Source organism: Symphodus melops (genome assembly GCF_947650265.1).
Source record: "Symphodus melops genome assembly, chromosome: 8".
NCBI classification, from domain to species: Eukaryota; Metazoa; Chordata; class Actinopteri; order Labriformes; family Labridae; genus Symphodus; species Symphodus melops.
Window position 1 is genome coordinate 23,166,015 of NC_136698.1, and position 15,820 is coordinate 23,181,834.

Consider the following 15,820-nt stretch of genomic DNA (forward strand, 5'->3'; position numbering starts at 1 on the left):
CATTTGGGTTCAGCCGTAGCTGCGACACCTCTGGTTCATTAAAGGCGTTAGCTCAGCCACATAAAAATGATATCATTACAGGTCAATACATTTATGAAACAGCTAAAGGTAAATGTTTGATGTCACAAGTTGGATATAACTTTAGATTTACAGAGGAGGCTTATTCAGAAGAGCATGAGGATAATCATGATAATAAAAAAAAACAATTGCATTAATTTCTGACTTAAATTCATGGTGATTAACTACTTATAGTTAACTGCTATTGAAAACTAATACACAAACCTACAGAAAGGTAGAATATACTGTTACAGGCTACTTCCAAAGTGTGACAAACTGCACTATCTCTATATCAGGACTGCTTGGGTAATTTGACTGGAACCTTCCAGACACTTCCACATTTTCTGTGAACACACACACACACACACACACACACACACACACACACACACACACACACACAGTGCTCTGGTTTAATCCTATTACACGTCAGGCACAAAGGGAGATAAGAGGTTTATGTCAGAGTCTCTCCCTCCCTCGAGACATTGTAAAAGCTACACATCGGGTCATTTTGATACCGGCTGCTATATTGAAAATAAAGACATACTGATAAGAGGATTGTCTGTGATGAGGAGCTAAGGTAACAAACATGATGAATGAAGAACAGGTGAATGTCATCGTCCAGAGATGGGTAAGTCAACACAGTTCACTGCGATACCATTTAGCTGAGGCATTAATATGCCTTTTCACTTTTCTAATTATTGATCTTGTTAAGTTAGAGGATGTTTTTAAATGCATCGATCTCAAAAACTTCTCATCTATTTTTCTCACTTCTTTCCGTCAGCATTAAATGTCTCAGTGCGAGTTAGTGTTGTTTCCTGTCATTTACACTACAAGTCTCTAGAGTCCACTTGATAGATGGTCTACTGAGATATTCAATGTTTGGATGATGGTGGTAGAGAGGGACTGTCTCTCACTTTTGTCCAGACTCTCCCATGGGTGTTTGTGATGAGATCGGATGACTGTGAAGGCCTATTAAACATGAAACCATCTAGTGATCCCTTGTGGATCACTGTGTGGATGGCTGCATGGTCATCCTTGAGAGACTTAGCCACCCACTTGTTTCAAGTCATTTTTATCAAGTTGAATATGTTGCACAGCTTTCTTACAGCAACTTTATATATGTTTTTACAAAGTCACAACTTTTTGGAAACAGGGTTGTAGAAACTTCAGATCGTCATCCAGACATATTTCAAAGCATAGCAACATATCTGCTAACCCATTGGTTTCCTCTAGGCGGCAGCTTAGGTTAGCAGTTCCTAGCTAAAATTACCATTTTAAAGTTTTGCACACTTAGAGATTTAATTTCTAGCATGTGGTTATTTAAGTTGGGAAGTGGGAACCAGAATTTTCCACAGGGATGAATAAAGTACTTAAAATAAATAAAACTAATACAAATGCAAACATTAGCTGCAACAGAATATCAGATACATGTTTTAATTTGCAATAATGGCTGGATGTCTTTAGTATTTAAAGTCTGCTGATTAAGAAAGAAATTAAGGCATTTTATTCTTGTAATAGAGCTGCACAACCTTATCAGAGCATCTGAGCTTTTTATTTTACATCTGACATCAGAGGGATATGGTCACCATGAGATTATGGGCAACAATTTCATTTGTTTGTTTGGACGCACATTCGCTGCACGCAAAGGCTCAGCTATTCTCTTCATCATGATCATAGAGCAGAACACACATACGAAATCAAACCAACTTTAATATGTGTCCTCATTATCAATGCTGATGTGAAGACCTGCTCACATCTGAAGTTGACTAAAAGCTGTTTTGCCTGTTTCCTATTTTCAGAGAGATACACCGGGAGAACATTTCGACCTCGAGGACTATCAGAAGTTCAAAGAATTTGGATCGGCTTGTCTCACTCATGGTGACAGTGCACGTCTACTGTCATTTCTTCAGGATGAGAAGAACCAGGTATTTGTCCTCCAACACCAACAACACTGACAGGAGCAAATCAGCTAAAACACAACCTGGTACGAGTCATACCGCTCGGATATGGAGCGACAGTAGACTGAACAGTGTTAATCTGTCATACAACACTAAAAGCACATTCACAGCAACACTAAATTCCCCGGACAACAACAGCCACATAAGCTACTGAAGCGAACAGCAGCCACTTTTCTATATGCCAAACATTAACATGCAGCCTGCTGCAGCCTCTTGGCCTGGAGGTGTGGGGAAGAAACAGGCAGATATTCAGTCAGATTTCTCGCTCCACTGATAACCCTCTTCAATACGGCACTCCTCTAAGTGCCCTTGGTTGTCCCTTCTCTCCATGTGTCATGCAGTGCTGTGTAATGTCCTTTTAGAAGCACGTGTCAGTTCTTGCTTTCACTTACAATCTCAGGGGACAAAAAAAGAATAATTACAAATGAGAAATCCATGACTTTGAACTTTATAGTGAACCACACTATTGGCTCAAGTGCATTGATTGTGCTCTTGTTTAATTGACAAGAAGGAAATCTCATTGAGGTTATCACTCTACTAAAAGGTCTCTTTTAGTAAATTGAAATATACTGTGAAAAATGTCTTTATCAGAAAGACAAGAAGCTTGAGGATGATTTTTGAGTTAATAATGTGGCTTTTTGTTAAAAAAAGAAAAAAAGAATTGAAAAGTAATGATCTCCAAAGTTCAAGAAGAATTCTTGTCAGATTCACTTTCTTAGGATGTGTCTTATATTAAGATTGTGTGAATAGTTTTATAGCAGTGATATGCTCTGCACCTGAACTGTATCAACAACACAGTACACAAACCTGCAATGATGGCACAGTTCATGTTTTATCAGTAAGTAAGTAAGGCTTTATTTATATTGCACATTTAAAATACAAGGTGCTTGACATATGGAAACAGTCTATTATATCTAGTTAGGAGGCAAATCAAGATGTCCCTCAAAGGTTTTCCCTTGCACTCAGGGGCTCATCAAGATTATGGGCTGCGGTCTCATCGCACCTCTTCTAACGGACGTGCTTAAAGGAGGGAAAACTTCTGATCACTGCCAGGCTGCCATCACACATTTAATCACGGTAAGTACAAATAACTCATCTAATAATCTTCTCTGTAACGAGCTATGCTTTCTGTGCGCCTTCTTTGATTGCTGCTCTGTTTTTCAGACTTGCAGCCCAAACGAGCTCCTGCACAGCTTGATTGAACTAATTGAAGACATTGCTCCAGGTGACATTTCTGAGACCATCTTAGTCCTCGTTCCACATCTTCAATCAGGTGAGACAACCCCGGGCTCAAGCTAGAAAAGAGCGCCACAGTAACACTTTCTGTGAATATTCATAAAAACGTGACTGTATTTGATTGTGAAACTAAATACATTATTCGCCCACAATAAAATTCAGTATAGTGATTTTCAGTTTACCACAGGGTTTTGATTCATAAAATGATGTTTACTCATCACAACCATAACATTATATTAGCAGTGACTCTTTGATTATTGAAAACTTTAATCTGATTTCAGCTAGGCCAACATCATGTCACCATTTCCAAAACATTGTGGTTGTTTTTTACATTTTAAGTTCTGTAAAGGAAGTTATGAGAAAGCATATTTACTTCTTCCAAACGATCTGAACCTATAAATGGTCAGACTTAACCGTCAGCATTGAGACATTAAGGCGTCACATTTTTTAATTAATTTGATCTAACACTTGCTAAAGTGGTCTGTCCTTTTTCTAAAACAAAAGTCAATGATTACAATCAGTCATGCAGCCTAACAGATAGATAAAGAGAGAGAGCGAGAGAGAGAGAGAGAGAAAGAGGACAGACATGCAGAAAGGGCACCTCAATCCAGATTCAAACCCCCAATTGGGAATTGGTAGTATATTTATAATTCAATTATATAGACAAATGATACATTAAAACATTAATGATTGGGGAATTGTGATGAAATGAAATGTACTGGTTTACTCGTGGTCAAACAAATGCAGTTGTTTAAAGAAATGGTGTTGGGCTCCCTCTGCTGTACATTAACGTTCACTACAACAACTTTTAAACTATTTCAAAACAACACACATCCAAAGCGACAGAAGGATAGAAGGACTGGGTCGGCAAACCAGAAGCTGCTCCAAATCACATTAAACGAGGTTCATCAAGAAATATCACGTGGTGAATAAAAGGCTGCTCTGCAAACTGAGGCCTCCTTTAACGTAGACAATCTTGACCTCTATAAAGTGCTTCTTCAGCTGGAGGAGGGAAAGGCAGCAGGAGTGGGCTTGGCTCTCTCCGCCCTGCAGAAGCAGCTGTCTCGGCTGCCTGTGCCTTACACCCAGCAGCAGGAGGAAGCTGACCAGTACGGATTGTGTCGCTGCTGCCATGCCTTGGCTGCATTTACAAAACCATTCGTAGAAGAGGTACGGAGGAAGAATGGAAACTACATCTCAAACTCTGAGGATGAAGAGCTGCGGACTGAGCTTCTTAAGTTGTACGTTTTTGTAATATGTCTTGTAATTCATTCATTAAATCAACCTCCACAATGTGTCGATCCTTTTATCAATGTTTTCACCACATATGTTCAAGTTTAAGTATTGATTAGCACTAAACTATGTTTTATTTCAGAAAAGGTTAAAACAACCATCTTAGAGGAGAGGCGCTGAAAACAGTAAACGTCTGTGTTGTGATCATTTTCAGCTGCATGTGGAGTTTGAGAGAGACTTTGCTTCAGGCTGAACTCAACCGGGACAGAAAATCTGCACTCTGGCTCTTTGCCACAGAGATCATGGTTAGAGCGTGTTTTCTATCAGTGGGAAAGAGGTTGATGATTTCTCAATGTGATTCTATACTTTAATAGTTGTCTCTGTGCCTCACTTATCAGGTCATACTGCCTGCTATCCAAGAGTCTCTGTCTGAGCTCCTCTTCTTCAACTCTGTGAAAAAAAGCCCGCAGATGGACAGCAGTCAGTCGACGGAGTCCAGAGCTTGTCTGGCCTATCTACTGTTTGTCCAGCTCATCAGCATCGACAGCTTTCCAGCCGTATTCAGGTGATATGAGAGCAGCATGGCCAGACTGATGATGAAAAAAAGGTCACTGATGATGCACATATGAAAAGAAAAAAAAAACATACTATCAAATGACAATTGAAATTCTGTTTCCTGCTTTTTCAGTCCCGTTTTTGTTCTTCAGTGCAACATGGAATACATCAATCAGCTTCTCATTAGGCAAGTGGTCACCACAGAGTGAACTGAGACTTTTAATTTAAATCGATTGAATGCTTTGTGTAATCTGTAATCTTGTGTCTTTAACAGCAAAAAGGAATCCCACTTGCTTAAAGGACTGGTAAGGACACGTTCACATTAAAGCAGAGATTAAAAATGGATGACAGCAGAAATCAGAAGGATTGAATGTCTGTTTTCTTTCAGGCTCTGTACAGAAAAAGTTTGGAGAGTGTGCAGGACAACAGCCTTACAGTGAGTCTGCTGGAGCTGAGGAGCTTCAATAGTGTCCCAAAGGTAAGATAGTCGTGCCATTAGCGTTGATCCCAAACTGCAATTATCATTTTCACCTTTCACAAAATGAACAGGTTATAAATACAGAAAGAATTATTCACTTTTGAGGTTTACTCGACTTAGACTGGTTAACCAGAGCCAACAGGACATTATTAGTAGGATAATATTTGTACGTGAAAACATGTTGAAAAACACTTAAAAACTGCAAAGAAAGAATTATGTACTGGTTATACTGCTATGAGTACTGGAGATGCAGCGACTGCAAAATTTGGGCCGACTCATGACAACATTTTCTCTCATGTTTGAGTTAGTCAAACGTGTGACTCAATCTGCCAAAAAAAAAACAAAACACAACTATTCTCTAAATCAGTAGTTAGGGGTACTAGAGGTCGGCATTCAATTGTTTTAACAAAACAAAAACGCATCGGTTTATGCTCCATTATGTGCCGATGTCAACGGGGACGATGTCAGTCGACACAGATGATGAACCAATGAAGTAGTGAATACCATGTGTAGTGAATAACAACTTAACTTAGAAAACAAGACAAGCATGTTGTCAAAATCAGTATGATTTTATGTAACTTATTTTTTTCATCTCTTATATCTCAAAGTAACCAGTTTATCTAGAGATCTATATACATTACTATTTATTTATTTATTGAAGCTTTGGGACTGCTCACTTAGACTTGTTAACCAAAGTAAAACAGGATTATTTTATACTGTCTCAAAGAAAAACCTTTTGAAAATATATGTTTTAATAAATTACAAAGAAAGAATTCTGCACTGGCTAAAAGGCTACTTCAGCTGTTTTGACCGGACTGTCAGGAACTCATCGCCAACTTTTGACTTGTGCTGTGACTGTGATTTGTGCTATCTCGCTATGTGCTCAGTTCAACACACTGCTGTCCTGATATTTACAGAACCTGCAGCAAGTTCTCGTCGATTGTCCAATTCAACATTTGGTAAGTATCCAACAAACATCTCACAACCTGTGAAACCTCTGGCTTTGTTGAACTGCTTGTGATTGCTCCCTCCACAGAGACAATCAGGACTGAAGGTGTTCCAGCTCTTCATCACTAAATTAGATCACGAAGCAAAGCACAAGTTTTTCAGGTGAGAGGATCATCTCAGGAAAGTTCAGGTTTAAATCAAACCAAATGTGCTCAATTCAACACACTTTAGACATTACTTTACATGAATTGTACATTCATATTCAGCCTTCCAAAAATGTCAAGGAATCATCATTTATTTCTATTAACAGTTTAAACTGAAGCTGTTGTTTTACAACTTTACTCAAATCCAAACATTTCCCTTCTTTCATCGCTATGTGATTGTTGTGCTTCAGTGATAGTTACATTTTGACAAATGGAGGTTGGTACTCTGAGCAGGATCCAAAGAAAGTACAGGAGCTCATAAATCACTTCAGGCACGTTTTTAGGTACAAAGGAATAATGCTTCAACACTCTGCGTCTCCCTCAGAGTCAGACTTCACTGGACCTCAACTCAAATTCTAATTCTCTTTGCTGTATAATTTTATTTATTTCCAATATCTTCTAATGAAGCTTTGCAACTCAAGGTTTATCTTCTGTTGCAGGTGCATGTTAAAAACCAGCAACCACGCAGGAGTAGAGAGTTATATTGTAAAACACATCAGGAGTCAAGTGGAACTGTCCATGCAGGTGAGTTAAACATGCAGAGTCAAGCCTTCCATAACTCATAACGTTCTGCTATCAGAATTAAAAACACCCTGACTCTGTGTTGATGACACAGACGTTATTAATGTTAGACGTTAGTGATTTTATCTGAGGATGTTTAACATATGATAAACTGTCCTCCAGCCAGGTAATGCCAACAGATGGTTTCAGGGAGAGCAGCTTCTCTCATTGTTGAGACTGGTGTTCTGTTTGCCTCAAGGTGCTCAGACAGACTTGCTGAATGGTGTGGACAGGTGAGTAACACGAACAGTGGTTGAATCAACAGACAGTGCTGCTCTTTTGTAGCTTTCGCCCCACGCTGGCCAAAATCTGCAAATAACACGTCAAAGTGTTTACCACCGCGCTCTTCAAAAGAAGTCACAGTCCAATTATCTGGAGACACAAAATGTCCAAAGGCCTCAGAGTCTTTGAAAATTTGCTTTCAATGAGCACATTTATAAAGAGATAGATCTATAAACATGCATCTTTAGCATGTTTAGGCCCTCAGTGATGGTAAGACATATCTTCAACAAAGAAGTGGTACTGTACATTTAATGAACAATGGAGCTGTCTGTGTATGCACATTTTAAATTGTAGGGCTTTTTATAGAACAGTGTCTTATTTAATTTAGAGGGAAAAATAAATGGAGGGTTACTCTTCACTGATATCTGAGGTATAATGAAAGGTTGATCAATGAATAAGTAAAACTAAATGACTCAAAGTAAAGTTCTATCTTTTTTACAATTTTGACTACGTATTCAGCAGGGATTCAGATACAAATACTGTGTAATAATTACCAGTACAAGGACACTTCATGCAGACTGAGCCTTGAAGCCCTGTCTCTGTTTTGACAGGATAATGGAGAGTTTGAATCTTCTTCGTTATCTCCTTATCAGAGACAAAGAACTAAAGCGCACAGTAAGTCACCCGTATTCAGCACTTTCACTGGTAAGACAGCGAGGTACAAGCAGAAAGCTGATGATCCTTTCCTCCTACCTCCAGGCAGACGAGTGGCAAGAGCTGTACAGGATCAAGGATGAATACCTTAAAGTGCTGCGCGTGTGTATCAGCATATCAAGAGGGTATTATTCTGCTGAACTGAAGGCCCTGAGGGAAGATCGGAAGCTAAAGGCAAAAGGTAGGCAATAGCTGCTTACCTATGTCTAATGACTTTGAAAAAACCTTGAATTCAAGGCAGAATGGCAGCATTAGAATTCTATCTTTATTTTTCTCTCCTAGAAGCGAGAGATGCTGCCAGATCGAGCGGATTAGTCAAAAGCATGAAAGTGAAACATGAGAAAGTATCTAACATGTCCCCAGAGGCCCAGCACCAGGTACACAAACTCTTCTTATTATTATCTTTTGTTTGACATTTAAGGTCCAACAAGCCAACTGCTAACTGTGTTATGTGTCACAGGTGTTGCAGAGTGCTATGGTGACATTTGACCTGATGGAAAGTCTTATAGTCCGGATCGAAGAGATCACAGAGGAACAAGTCAAAACTCCAAGTCGAACCACTCTCTCAACCTCTGATGGGCCTTTGTCTCCCTGTTCAGAAAACTGAGAATCCTGAGTCAATATTTATAAGAATTGGGTTTTATAAAAAAATATAAGGCTGTACTGTGGTTTGCAGATATGGAACGCCAAAATTAAATCTATCAAGCATTCATTACTTTAAAAAAGAAAGAAATTGACATGGAATTTAAAAAGTTATAATCCTCCTTTCCAACCAGTTGAAATAAGTCTCAGAACTCTCAAATACAAGTTTGTTGTTCTAACTCCACTCTGATCCTGTATTTGATCATGTCTATAAACCTCTATTTCAGTCCTGTTCAGAACAGGCTGTTTCTGTCTGTAGCTCTAAATGTAAATGAGCTGTGTCTGACCACGCCCCTCTCTGAAAGGGGACGTGGTCCAGGCTATCTCGCTCCATGCCCGATTGTTCACAGTGAGAAAGCAGACTCAGAGGGCAGAACAAACACCTAGCTGTGGGAGTGTCACCCGCCTGGGGGAGGGGCTACTGCCCATTGTGATGTCATGAAGGCCCCATCTCCAAACGGCCTGTTTGAGCACACAGTTTCTGAGAGTGGAGAAGGCAAAAGACGGAGAGGATGGACTTTTCTTATAATTTGTGGCTTTGTAGACAGACTAGGGACACGTTAATCTGAGAAAAACATGGCCAAGTGTATTATGCATAATGTGTTACCTTTAATGAATTTAAAATACTTTTGACCGGTTTACTTATTTTGAGTCCTTTTTTTTTTTTGTAAAGTTATTTTTTTCCTTTGCTGGATGTTGTGTAGTTTATGTTTCTGCTCATTTTGTTATTTTTGTTGTAGGATTTTCAAAAATTAGGTAAACTTATCTTTTCCTTTAATAGCTGGATTTAAAGCAGTTTTGACTAAAAATACATAAACAACAACAAACAAAGGCTGCCTGGTCTCTCATTTCATTTCAGAAACTGGGTTAATAATACTAAAACACTGTTTTATTCAGTTGATCTGGCTAACCAATAGAAAATACATGTATCATGTTTAGTGTGAATTTTTCTGCAGCATATTTATCTAGAAAACATATTGTTACACGTTACCCTTCCTTTGTGTCATTAGATAACATCACTGTGAAAATATGCTTTATCACCTGTCAAGCTCTACAGCATATCTCTTAACATCTCCCACACAGGACTGCTTTCAATGATGTGAGCCCGAGCCAGAGACATCCTATTGCGGATGCTGTCAACATGAGGCTTACTGGTGGCCTGTAGACAAAAAACAGCCTTTGCTTACTTAAAAAACAATAACATAAAGACGCAGCATAATGTGTTTTTTATAACACTAAATAACTTTAGTGCACTGCCTCAATCCTTACCTTGGCAATTGTCAACATCCCTTTGACGATCTCTGCGTTGTTTCGCACAGGCAGGATCCTCAGGTTGCTACCTAAGAATCTGAAAGAGAAAAAAAGCCCTCAGTGATAAGTACAGCGAAAGATAGCAGAATTCACCATAACAGAAATCCTGTTTTTATTAGTTTGAGTAAAGGTAAAGAAGCTTGCATGCAAACATGCCTATGATATCAACTTTGAGATTCAAAAACAAAGATGTAATGCAGCCTCATTTACCTTTCCTGAATCACAGTAAATATTTCCATCTCTCTTGTCCCATTAAAGGGGGCGAACAGAAGCAGGAAGCTGTTCCTATGAACTTGCACAAATGTCTTGATCCTCTCAATGAGACCAGATTCCTCGAAACACTCAGGGAGCTGTTGAGGGTCAACCAACAGAAATGCAGTGCCTGCAGTACATAAATGATTAATGTCACAAGTTATTAATGTCAATCATTGACTGCTGTATACAGTCTATGGTGTCAACTATTTATTCAAGTAAACATAACATGACAATACTTGTGTAGTGTAAGGCTACCATTAACATCCATGTACACAAAAAATAATTATAAATATTCTGGGAACTTAATAACTGTCTTAGTTAATATTTAATGGGTTAAAAACATATGTACAGGACTTTTTGTTCAGGTTAATGTGTATTTTTATTAACTCAGCTCATGCATCTATCTAACAGCAGGTTGAGACTTTGTAAATATTACCTGAGAGAGGAAAAATAAAGGCTCCGGACTCCACACTGTCTGAAAACCTGATTCTGTGCTGCTGCGCACTCAGCATCCTTTTAGTATCGTGATTCTGGAAGAAAAACAAAAGGTGAGTAATTAATTTTATGTCTTGCCTTCTGTGAAATCCAAATTTAAACGAGGTAAAACTATTATCTTTAGCGCGTAACTGTTTTTCACTGTTGGTGCTAGTAAGCTAAACTGTTGAACACCTACCCGGAGTGATGTGCTGGCAATAATGGTCGTTTTCCACTGAGGAGCTGCTTCTCCGTTTGCTGCCATGATGGTTAAAAGGCAGCAGAATAATTCAGTTTTGACAATAAGACTAAAAACCTGCTATTTATTTTGTTTGGTCGATGTTTAGACGTGGGCGAGTGTCGTCATAACAAGAAGAAGCCACGAGAGGTCGCTGTGGTATCCAATATATATATATATATACATAAAGATTTTTTTTTTTAAACTTTATTGAAAATTTCAACATACACAAAAAGACAAAACAAACTCTTAAAAGGATGAGCAACAATAGCTAAATATACAGAACAAGTACATTCAAAAACGTCAGTCAAGACTAGGGGGGATTAAGTGCAAATTAATTAATGGAGCAGACAACAAAACTGGAGCAATGTAAAAAGGAAAATATATACATAAAGATGACGCAGGCGGGATTCTCCGGTGTAGCGACATGGCGGCCATCTTGGGTCAGACAGCTGACGCGCTGCGCTCTATGGGAGCAGATGGGAGGTGAGTAATAAGCTTTAACAAATATACTCTTAACTCCATGAAATATTGACGGATTTACAAACTGTTTGGTTTATTACAAACCGTATTATGCGTAGGTGTGACACATGATGTTTGTACATGTTGAAATTGCCGCTTTTATTTTTGAAACAACTTCATTGTGAAACATGGTTGTGTCCAGCCTATTTGTGCAAGTTATCAAGGCTGAGACAACTATCAAAATTAATTTATAGACTAATACGAAACCAGTAACGTTTTTATACAACCTCATTGATCGATGTCTGACTGTCTCTGTGGAGGTTGTTGTATTTATTAGCTGTCTAACTTAATTTAGAGGCTGCCATGGGTGAACCTTTGAACGTTACAAAGTTGACTCAGCTGACGTCAGATTTACATCTTTAATCTGTTGTCTCCATGTTTCAGCTGGTCCTGAAGAAAAATAATTAATGACGGGTGTATGTGTGCATTGTTAGCTGTTTTTTACATTTTATAATTTGAATTTTAATGGGTTTTTTGTTTTTTGTTTTTGTTTGTTTTGTTTGCTTACTTTAGGGAGTCGGCAGGAGAACATGGACGTGGTGTGGTTGGATACTGAAAAAAGGTCAGCTAATGGATTGTACATTATTCAATATCTCTGAGAATTGTTTTGTTTGTTGCCATTACAAATGCTGTTCCTTCTCTGCTCCACCCAGCTGTAACATGATGCTGATGTTTATATCTAAAATAAATACAGAAGCTATATTTCACTGTTATGTATTTAGTTATTAAGTGTTTGCATCTTCTCTTGTCAGTCTTGTTGTGTTTGCAATTCTGTTTGTGTAGAAAAATGTAACTTGTGTGTTATTTGCCTATCAATAAACGTTTCTCTTCTCCTGACAATCAATTCAGTATTCACTCTAAATCATCAATAAGAGAAAGGAAGATACATGATTGAGCTGTTAGGATTTCTGCACAACTATTGTTCTTTGTGTCAAAGACATTATGACAGAAATTAAAACCAGCCTGAGATATTCAAGCTGAACTCCGTGCTTTTAATGTGTCTTGGACTGAGCTGTAAACAGATGTCCTCCAATCATCATCACGGACACTAATGATGACCCTTGGACTCTGACGTTTTTCTGCGCTATGATTTGTTTGCTGAAGGTCTCCTGCCAGTCTCAATATCTTGTATTCCGTGTTGTGGAAACTATAAACTACTTTCAGATACTGTGTTGCCACACATGGGAGATAAAGAAGGTACACTGTCTAGACGACCTGCATTCAAATTTAGACTAAGTGTTTTCACTTTTTAGTGAGCTACTTGTGTTTTACTGTTAGCTGTAGGCTAACGCTAGCGAGAATGGAACTGCTAGCCAGCTAGCTTTATGTAGCGCTGTTTCCATAGAAACTTATAAACAGTTATTTTTCGTTGAAAGCTGAGTTTATATTTGCGTTTGTTCACATTTGAACCGTGTTTTTTTTTTGTGATCTGAAAATGTTATGAGGCTACTTGGATATAAACTCCACCAATAATCGGCTTCACACTTTAAATAGTGGACACTTTAAATATGCTGCCCGATGCCAGTCTGTTGCAGGGGGCGGATATGGCAAAGTTGGTAGCGCGTTCGACTTTCGACCACAAGGTTGGGAGTTCGAGCCCCGATGTGTCCCTAGGCAAGACACTTAACCCCCTGCATGCCAAACACTAGGGTTGAATGCGCATCAAAAAAGGACTGACAGTCCTTCACACAAATTGAGTGAGTGAATGACTAGGGCTTTGAAGGTCAAGTCATACATGACACTTGATTGGTAGATCACCACATAGTCCAAACACTGATTTCTTTTTCAACCTGAAGGATCTTGTCATTTTATTGAGCAGAGATCAATCATGGACATTATCCAGTTAAAAGTCAAACATTATTTATTTTTTATTATTATGTGAATTTATTATTTGGCTAAATATTTAACAGCAAAAAACAAACAAAAATCCCCACCAGATAAATAAGGACCCAATGTGAAAGAGATGCTACATGATTAAAACCTGTATTTTACTATATTTCAAGAATACAACTGTAAAATAAGCTCAAGCTGAATGATCCTCAGTGTTGTGTTTACAGCTGCTCAAGAGTCAGGGTAAATGAAAGAGAAGTTAAGATCGATGTTATGTTAATATTAGGATGATGAGGTTTCCTGTGGCTCAGCGGTCAGCTGCACCAGGTGAACACTGACCTGCTGGAGGCCTCAATGGATGAGCAGTGAAGGTTTGTGTTTTCATATAAATGATGTTCCGCAATGTCATTGTTTGAATTGTAAAAACTCAGGGCTGGAAGATTCCTTATTGTAACCCCGGCAGCAGGCGACAGCACCCAGATGATCACACTACCTGTGTCCCATTCCAGAGGCTGCAGCCTCGGGAGGGCGTGGCCTTCGCGGTCCACGAAGGCACGTCCTCCGTGGACCGCGAAGGCTGAACCGCGCGGTCTCCGAAATGAGACAGTCTTGTCTTCCTACTTACGTCACTAACTGTTCTGTCTCCTAGCAACCCTGACAGCGTCCGTTTCTGACAGATCAATACGTTCGTTTGTTTCATGGTGGAGAAGTCCCAGCAGCGTGAGAATAAGGCTGAGAGTCCGGCTGTCCAGCTATGGTCCAGCACAGGGACAGCCTGGGTTTTTTTCTTCTTTCTTTCAATAAAATTAAATGCAAATACCCCAATATAATAAATATAGAATATTAGCGATACATTTTAAATAATAGAAATAGACTTTACCTTTTTGTGTTAAATAAATCAAAGTTTAGTTTAACTTCATTTCTGCTGGTTGTTTTTATTATAGCTATACTAGTTCATGTTGATAATCTCCACAATAGACAGTATACTGTGAAGCAAGGTTGTAATAATTCTCTTCATACTGTTACCATTAGGTTATCATTTTTCTTAATTCCATCAGAAAGTCCATTTCCCTATTGTGCCAGGCTATTATGTATACAGTATGGAAGCTATGAGGACTGGAAGAAGTGAAAACTCAGATGCTTCCAACCTGCTCTTGTATTTCTGATATTCTTACCTTGTTTTCCTGAGGCAAAGAACAAGCAGCGAGTCCTTGATACTTATTCATCACTGGGACTGCAGCTTTGTCACATTTTATTTATAACTTTAAATATTGAAACAAGTCTGCTTATTGTCTGCTCTCTAAATAATGTGCAATCTAAATATTTTCTTGGAGGATTAAAGCAGTGTGTGACAGCGTGGAAGCTCAGATTATTTTCTTGTGATTTAGTTTGCACCTGTAGTGAATCATGCTGCATTTCTCCAAATGAGTTAATCAATGAATTACAAGTTATCAATTCAATTCTTTTCTTGTTCAATCATTTTCATGCATTCATAGTCCAGATAAAATTAAAACAGATTAAAATAATATTAAACATAGCAAACATAACAAATATGTAACAAAATAAATCTTTTCTATTTGAATTTTTTATTTATATAGTTTTTCTATTAAACGTTGCAGCAGGGAGAACTTCTTCTTCATCAGCTCCTTGCTCTCCTGCGCCCTCGTCTCTGCTGCCTCTTACTGAAACCTCAAGTCCTCTTTGATGGGGGTCCATCAGCAGCCTATCGAAGTCCCTCTCTTTTCTCCTGCCTGGCCCTCCTCTCTTTCTCTCCCTGACCTCTCCTCCTCCTGGTCCCCCGCCTCGCTGGGCCCTGGTCTGTCCTCAGGCGATGAGGACAGGGGTTGAGGTGGACTGCCTCTTTTCCAACACCTCATCCATGAGGACAAACCAGGGCCAAACTCGCAATCTCCTGATCCTGGACACTTGCAGATGAAATTAATCATGACAGTTGTCAACAACAGCAACAGAAATGTTAGCAAAAGTCAGTTTAATCATTCGTGTGAATATAACTTATATACATTCAATGTGAATGCACAGATGACATGTATTTCTTTTTAAGGTTGTCCCTTTTTTTTGGCCCTGGACACACTTCCAGCCCAGCCAATTGACTCCAGAATAGTTCCTATTACAGAGAAAACACTAGAAAAGGGAAAGCAGGTTTACACCAGGGTGAAAAATAACACACATGCCTCAAAAATAATTTATTTGGATGCCTTATTTTGGATTTAAAAAACAGAAAGTCAGTTTGCATCCATTATATTATCCATATTATTGTGGGCTTTACATGGGATGAGAACTAATTATAGCCTTAAGTACAAGATGGTTAAATGGTGATAATATGGCCAGTTGTTTTCCTTAATGTTACCTCCAAGCTAAG

General features: G+C 38.7%; 2 protein-coding genes and 1 long non-coding RNA gene across 4 annotated transcripts; 2 read left to right on the plus strand and 1 right to left on the minus strand.

The window, feature by feature from the left end:
- Positions 1–446: 446 nt before the first annotated feature.
- LOC306828129 (glomulin-like) lies at positions 447–9,592 on the plus strand. Of its 2 annotated transcripts, XM_079350381.1 has the most exons (18): positions 451–688; positions 1,860–1,985; positions 2,985–3,095; positions 3,183–3,291; positions 4,246–4,495; positions 4,702–4,792; positions 4,886–5,052; positions 5,176–5,229; positions 5,317–5,347; positions 5,431–5,520; positions 6,438–6,479; positions 6,557–6,630; positions 7,112–7,196; positions 7,356–7,465; positions 8,066–8,129; positions 8,214–8,349; positions 8,451–8,545; positions 8,629–9,592. In XM_079350381.1, the coding sequence occupies exons 1-18, from the start codon at positions 647–649 to the stop codon at positions 8,773–8,775; spliced, it is 1,824 nt and encodes a 607-aa protein (XP_079206507.1). In that variant the 5' UTR covers positions 451–646; the 3' UTR covers positions 8,776–9,592. The 2 variants fall into 2 exon arrangements, with proteins under 2 accessions (XP_079206506.1, XP_079206507.1); XM_079350380.1 differs by having other exon boundaries at positions 447–688; positions 8,066–8,349.
- A 152-nt stretch (positions 9,593–9,744) lies between these two features.
- On the minus strand, positions 9,745–11,246 carry cUnh1orf146 (chromosome Un C1orf146 homolog). The gene is made up of 5 exons (XM_079350382.1): positions 11,050–11,246; positions 10,813–10,906; positions 10,332–10,503; positions 10,080–10,158; positions 9,745–9,969 (listed from the first exon to the last, which is right to left on the minus strand). The coding sequence occupies exons 1-5, from the start codon at positions 11,113–11,115 to the stop codon at positions 9,862–9,864; spliced, it is 519 nt and encodes a 172-aa protein (XP_079206508.1). The 5' UTR covers positions 11,116–11,246; the 3' UTR covers positions 9,745–9,861.
- Positions 11,247–11,487: 241 nt separating this feature from the next.
- On the plus strand, positions 11,488–12,454 carry LOC306828152. Its single transcript, XR_013779707.1, has 2 exons — positions 11,488–11,574; positions 12,124–12,454. It is a non-coding gene; the product is annotated as an uncharacterized lncRNA (long non-coding RNA).
- Positions 12,455–15,820: the final 3,366 nt, after the last annotated feature.

Coding starts and splice junctions, on each gene's coding strand:
- LOC306828129 (XM_079350380.1), top strand. CDS start 647: ATGATGAATGAAGAACAGGTGAATGTCATCGTCCAGAGATGG. Junction 3,096..3,182: donor CCATCACACATTTAATCACG/GTAAGTACAAAT, acceptor TCTGTTTTTCAG/ACTTGCAGCCCAAACGAGCT. Junction 5,230..5,316: donor ATCAATCAGCTTCTCATTAG/GCAAGTGGTCAC, acceptor TGTCTTTAACAG/CAAAAAGGAATCCCACTTGC.
- cUnh1orf146 (XM_079350382.1), bottom strand. CDS start 11,115: ATGGCAGCAAACGGAGAAGCAGCTCCTCAGTGGAAAACGACCATTATT. Junction 10,907..11,049: donor TTGCCAGCACATCACTCCGG/GTAGGTGTTCAA, acceptor TTTTTCTTCCAG/AATCACGATACTAAAAGGAT. Junction 10,159..10,331: donor TTTACTGTGATTCAGGAAAG/GTAAATGAGGCT, acceptor TTTCTCTTTCAG/ATTCTTAGGTAGCAACCTGA.